The 6384-nt window shown below is 40.9% G+C and overlaps 1 protein-coding gene across 1 annotated transcript; it reads right to left on the bottom strand.

Annotated features, from left to right (window-relative positions):
• Positions 1–2160: 2160 nt before the first annotated feature.
• On the bottom strand, positions 2161–4764 carry LOC122073517 (ethylene-responsive transcription factor ERF054-like). The gene has a single exon (XM_042638109.1). The coding sequence runs from the start codon at positions 4223–4225 to the stop codon at positions 2795–2797; it is 1431 nt and encodes a 476-aa protein (XP_042494043.1). The 5' UTR covers positions 4226–4764; the 3' UTR covers positions 2161–2794.
• Between the last annotated feature and the right edge of the window lie 1620 nt (positions 4765–6384).

The following is a 6384-nucleotide window of genomic DNA, read 5'->3' as shown; positions in this document are numbered from 1 at the left end:
CCAGTTATGTATATTTGACTATTATTATCATCTTGTGATCGTAGAATCATTTCATAATTTTATGCACTTAAAGTACTACATCATGGATCCTAGATGGATTGTGGACACGTGTGTGTGTTCATGTCACAAGCCTTCAAGTGAGTGGAGGCTTGGTGTGACATAGTTGCTCCTCCTCACACCTCTTTCAGATTGTTTACAGAGAAAGAATCCTTGCTACAAATATGTAGGGCTTTAAACGGAGCTTCAAAATCATTTCACTTTTGCAAGTGATGGAATACAAGACATCATACCCCCAGCAAGGATTGCTTTCAATTAACCTTCTAAAATATAGGGAAAAGTAACTGTTGGGCCACTAATGGGCCAAACTGAGGTGTGGCCTATTATTGGGTACAAGAAATTACTTTCAAGCTAGTTTTATGGGCCCAGGCTGAACCCCCTTTCTCGCACTACTGTTGTGGAGGATGGGCCTAGCCGGCTGATGATGCTCCTCTTTGCTCACAGCTCTTCCAAATTTTGCCTTTCGCTTTCCATTTTTGGGTAGCAGAAGCCAGAAGGAAGCTTAAAATGGAGACAAAGTGGGATTGGCACTCAGGAGGGCAAGGCACCACACATTAACTTGCAGGATGGGAAGGATAAATTTTTGGAAAATTGTGGCCCAAGGGTTCCTAAAGGACTGTGTCACCATCACAACTAAACTATCTGGTTGTGTGTTTCATCCCCAATAGGAACCATTGCCAAACATCACTGCCAGATTGACTACTAAGGAATTAACAAGAAATCTCCAATGTGCATCTGAGCCATCATCCTCAATAGACTTGGATCTCCCTGTATTCCTACACTGAGAAGCAAATTTAAATTCCACTTCGCTGAATATGGTAGTTACCTAATTTGTGAAGATGCAACTATGCCATGATCAAATATGATGAACATTCACTTCCTTCAGTAAGAAACTAAAATCTACATAGCCATTCTGAGTAAACTGTTCTCCTGCTGATTCATTCCATCTTTGCAATTGACTGCAAAGGGAATAATGGTGGACTTATGGATTATCCAATCATATCATGATGTTAGGTTTGTTTAAAGAAAGTTTTTAGTGATCACTTCATCCATCACTGCCTCATTTCCACCAAGATTATTTTTTTCAATAGCCTCCACCCAGTATGTCAAAGAAGAATAATTATTTTACTTATCTAGTTAATCTATATTGTGCCGTCGCAAATAAGAAATGTTGTGATGATATCATGGGACGGCTACTGACCCCACTTCTCCCCATCTCTATCCATTCTGTAACTGATCTTGTATTGTACCGACATAAATTATGGTTGATGGTTTGTTTAATTGAGGGTTTGGTATGTTAAATCTCCTAATTTAAAAACCTATCTGCAAATAAAAGAGAGAATTAAAATAGTTTTTTCAAGGCTACAGTACATAAAATTACTTGGAAGTGCTGAGACTGTAAGAGGTGCTTCAAAAGGTGTCACCAATCAGTGTCTCTAGCAATCGAAACACTCGCACCCATAGGAATGGAATTTGGAACTCTTGCACAGGATACCTGAAACACATTGGTGGATTTATCAAGATTCAAGACCTTTTGAACAGAGATCCTGGGTGAAAAATGAGAGTTCAGATTCCATTATACCAGTCCCACATTGAACAGACTTGGCAATTAGGCCTCATATTCTACCATGGGAGGCATAAAAGAATTTCAACTTTGGATCTTCAACTACATATCTGAATTCTCTTCCCCAGTTGCGTCATAAGTGGGCTCTATGCAAACCTTTCTATATCACTACAGGGTATGAGAAAATCATCAGGAGACATAACACCCAAGAGTGCTGAGCTGAGATTGACTATTTCATTTGATTAAATTTTACCATAAATTCTGTCCATTGTCAGGTTTCATTTGGTTAAATTTAACCATATTCAAACCTTTCTATATCACTAGCATATAAATCATTTAAAACAATTCCTTTGGTTTGAATTAACAGACATGAAATCATCAGGAGGCATAACATCCAAGAGTGCTGAGCCGAGATTGAAAGTTTCATTTGATTAAATTTTACCATAATTCTGTCTATTATCAGGTTTCATTGGGTAAATTTAAACATAATTCTGTCTCTTCTTGATCAAGAAAATAAATAAAGACAAAAGGGAAGAAGATGAAAGGAAACAACTTTGAATATAATAACATACTGCACAAACAACCAATCATATAACTCTTGGTGGTCTAATGGAGAGGTGAGATCACAAAACCGTCTCTGTCTCCTCGAGGTTCCATATGTTACATCACTACTACAGTGCCATACTACATCTTCACAACCAACAAGAACCAAAAGAACAACATTCTAGTACCTGACGTACCTTACATAAGGACATACTCCGTTCCCATAATACTCACGGAGCTCAAAAGTTTTAACTACAATGGCGGATTCCCTGAAGGGAGAAAGAGAAAAAGGAACTGATAGCCCACAGCTGTGAGGCCTAAAAAATACAGCCTTTTATTCAGCAGTGGAGGAGAATCTGAAAGTTTTGGGTAATTGAAAAGAGGAACTGGGTTTCAAAAACTCCTAAGAAATCACGGGCTGTCTTTCTTAAAAACCTGCAACCTGTGAGACTATGAGGGAATTGTCTAACTAAAACTACCAAATGCAAAGCAAGAGAGAGAGAGAGAGAGAGAGAGAGAGAGAGAGAGAGAGAGAGAGAGAGAGAGGGGAAGGGGAAGGGGTGTTGGTTTAACTCTCCTAAAGCTTATATGAATCATGTTGTGGATGTGGGTCAGGTGGACTGGCAGGTGTTAATCACCTTCCTTCCAAAAGAACATGTTCATGGGACAGGAGGAGGAGGAAGAAGAAGAAACAGAGGTGGCCTGCTGATTTGAAACATCGAAGGCATCGAATTCTTGGGGACGGGAAGATGGTATAGGGAGATTGGGTTGCAGAAGTAAATTATTTGAGCCATCAATATGGTCCCAAACAGGGCTACCTGGACCCCAACCAGCTGGAATAGCACTGAGCCATGCCTCCTCCATCATTTCCCTCCAAGGAAATTCCGGGGACCCAGAAACGCCTTCCCCTGTCACAGAAGCCGCAGGTGTAAGCGCAGGTTCTTCAGTAATTCCCGTGACCTCACTCAACCCCAATCCGGAAGGAGAATTGCCCACAAAATTGGGCTTATCCGGATCGTCTTGAGGTGTTGGCAGGATCTCCATAGCCTGAGCGTTCAAATTTAGGCCTTCCGGAGATTTCTGCGGCTGGAACCGGCTGGGTTGGCGATTGTCTAGGCGGGTAGGAGGGGATGAAGGGGATGAACTAGGAGCTGTTGCAGCTGCTCTCTCTGTACTGTCCTTGCCTAGAAAGAGTTCAGGGAAGTTGAGACGAGCATTCTCTCCTCTTAGCCTGAAGGCCTCGCGATCATATGCCAAGGCGGCGTCTTCGGCGGTGTCAAAAGTTCCCAGCCAGAGACGAGTCCTAGCGCGAGGGAGACGAATCTCGGCGACCCATTTGCCCCAATGGCGTTGCCTCACTCCTCTGTAGAGCTTAGTTGTGGTGGGTAAAGGAGCTGGAGTCCTTAAAAGGACCCTCCCATCCGGCCCCAACCCATTCATCATCATCAATTGACCCCGAGGGCTGAGATTGAGTGCGTCACTCCAATAGTGGAGAAGCTGACCCTGTTGCTGCGATGATTGCCCATCCCTGACGTAGACCGGTGGGTAAACCATACCCTGGCTCATCTCGGGAGTGAATGAAATCATCTGTTGCTGCTGATGCAATTGGCGGTGGTGCTGGGGGTGTTCCTGCTGCGGTGGTGGAGAATGGAACAGGGGTAATGGAAGTGTTGTCGAATGGTGCTGAGGTATCTCCGAGGAATGAGACCCATCAAAGGCAAAAGGAAAAACAAGCCTTGATGGAGGTGGATTGAGAGCTGAAGTCCTACCAGTAGTCAAACAACTTGAAGCAGAAGAAGAAATTGGGACATGGGTTGCCTGCTCCATGATCGAAGCAGAGGAATGATGATGTAGGTTCTGACGCTCTGGGCTTCGGATCTTTTTGAGAGGTCTTGGTGATGTGGATGCCCCTTCAAAAACTGGCTTCCATTGCCGCCTCTCTAAGTTAAGTTGAACCTTGCCCTTGTCTTTCCGCCAATCCCTACTCGATGCCCTCTGGGACATCTCTGGGGACTCTTCATCTCTCTGATTCATTATGCCACTAATCTTGTCTTCTGCCATGTCGCCAATGAAGAAGAAGAACAACAACAACAAAATTTGAACCCAAAACTGACAGCCGCTCGCTCTCTTAATGCACTAGTAAATGTAGGAAAGGGGATACACAACGAAGGGAAGAACGCATCCACAACGAATTCAAAAAAAACAGAGTAAGAAATAAAGATAACCCAGATCAGAAACTGTTCAGAATCCACAAAAAAATCTAAAAGATCCAAACTTTTAGAATCTGGGTTCGATCTCAATTGCTAATCCGATGAGAACAAAACGGCATCGGATACATACATTCACTCCAGAAGCAACCCATACCCACGTTTTCACTATACACTCAGAGACAAAGCAAGAGAGAAAGAGAGAGCGAGAGCGAGCGAGCGAGCGAGCGGCTGAACAGGGGAAGTGAAAAAGATCCCGAGGTTCTCTTCGAGGTAGCTATTGCACTTCAACTTCAAGCAGAAGATGTGGGAGTGGCAGGAACCGTTTAGGCCTTTCTAGAGAGTTAAGGGTGTTGAAGGGGTTTAAATACAATATCTTTTTCTGTACCAAGAAAGGAGAAAAAGATCGGGGAAGCTCTCTAAGAGCAGCAAAAGATTTGACAAAAAGAAGAAGAAGAAAGAGAGAGAGAGAACAGTAGAAATATATGGTGGACCCCACGCGGTTCTTTCACTTTCCAATACCTTCTCCCTTCCTCAATTTACAAAAATCAGAAAAGAACAAAACGAAAAGGGGATCTGTGGTGGTTTACGTTGCTTCTACTCCAATTCCTCTCTTTTCTTTTACTAAAACCTGTCAGGGTTGTTCTTCTTTTATTTTCTTACAGAGCAGAGAGACTTTTTTTAAGTATTTTGGGGGAGGGAGGGCCCTCCATACACTCTCTTCAACCCAATCAACCACTCTTTCTTGTCTCTTGAGGACTTTCTTTCGGTTTCATTCTGCTAGGGGCCAGGGTAGTGTCCAATCCATTAATATTTTTAATTTTTAATTAATTCCACATATTTAATTAAGAGCTTAAATGAGTGCCCCTAAAAAAATTACTATAAGAAATTTGGATAACCTTAAGAGGACTTTGGTTTGCTACTACTAAAATATCTTCATAGTAATGGTGCCTTTAATTTAATGTTGTTCTATGGCCTAAAAAACTCCTCCATTTTATTAAGTCATACAACAATGGCAGCAATGACAACAACAACAATAATAAAATAAAAGATTTGTTGGTCTAACTGACTATGATAGCATGGGGATACAGGAGGAATAGAAATCATCATTTTAGGAGTATTTTGAACATTTAATCTTTTAGAGAGAGGTAGAAATTTTTTGCTATTTACTGCTCATAGTCCTTCTTTTACTCCCTCCAGCGAAAATAACAATTCTTCAGACAACAATTATAAAAGCTACAAGATCTTCTCTTCTTCTTCTTCTCGTCTGTTTGAGTAGACTAAATGTCCTAGTGAGTTAGAGAATTTGAGTACAAATAATGATTTGTTTAATGAAAAAGGTTTCGAGCTCCTTTTGGATTCATATTAGTAGATGGGTTAACATTTCCTCAAAGCGTATGCTTATTAGAAACATATTTTTATGTGAACAAACATCTTTTAATTGATATATCATAAGTGGGGATGAGGTTCTAACTCATTGGTAGGCAGTAGGGCAATTAGGCTCTAGCGTCAATCCAAAGAAGGTCGAATCTACCCCTAATCTTTAACTATTGTAATAGCAAGCAATATGTTATTAGTTAGTAATAAGTGTGTCTTAGTTGCCCCCTTGCTAGCCCCTAGCAGTTACCTATCTACTCCTAGTGCGGACCCTGCACCCAAAGAAAAAAGGACATGTCAGAGTGTGCCTCCTAAGACAAGCTTTTGCATAAACTTTTTTGTTCCCTCCATCTAATCCTTTATTGATAATTAAGAATTAAAATCATAAGGCCCAAAGCATGACTCAAATGGCTTTCATGTCTTGGATGATTTTCACTCACTTCAAATAATGTCAATTAGGTATTTTTTTGATATGATCATAATGGATAAACAAAATTATGGCATCTACCAATCCTCTTCATAGATTTTTAAGATTCATATTTGTTATCATCTAGAAGGATGTAACTTAATCATGATCCAGATAATCAAATCTTTAATCATTCATATATGTTTTGGAATCCCAAAAAAAAAAAAAAG

Source organism: Macadamia integrifolia, chromosome 3 (assembly GCF_013358625.1).
Source record: "Macadamia integrifolia cultivar HAES 741 chromosome 3, SCU_Mint_v3, whole genome shotgun sequence".
NCBI classification, from domain to species: Eukaryota; Viridiplantae; Streptophyta; class Magnoliopsida; order Proteales; family Proteaceae; genus Macadamia; species Macadamia integrifolia.
Note: the sequence above shows the minus strand (reverse complement) of the source record. Positions and strands in the feature narration are given on the sequence as shown.

Excerpts from the sequence above, each read along its gene's own strand:
- LOC122073517 (XM_042638109.1), bottom strand. The coding sequence starts at position 4,225 with ATGGCAGAAGACAAGATTAGTGGCATAATGAATCAGAGAGATGAAGAG.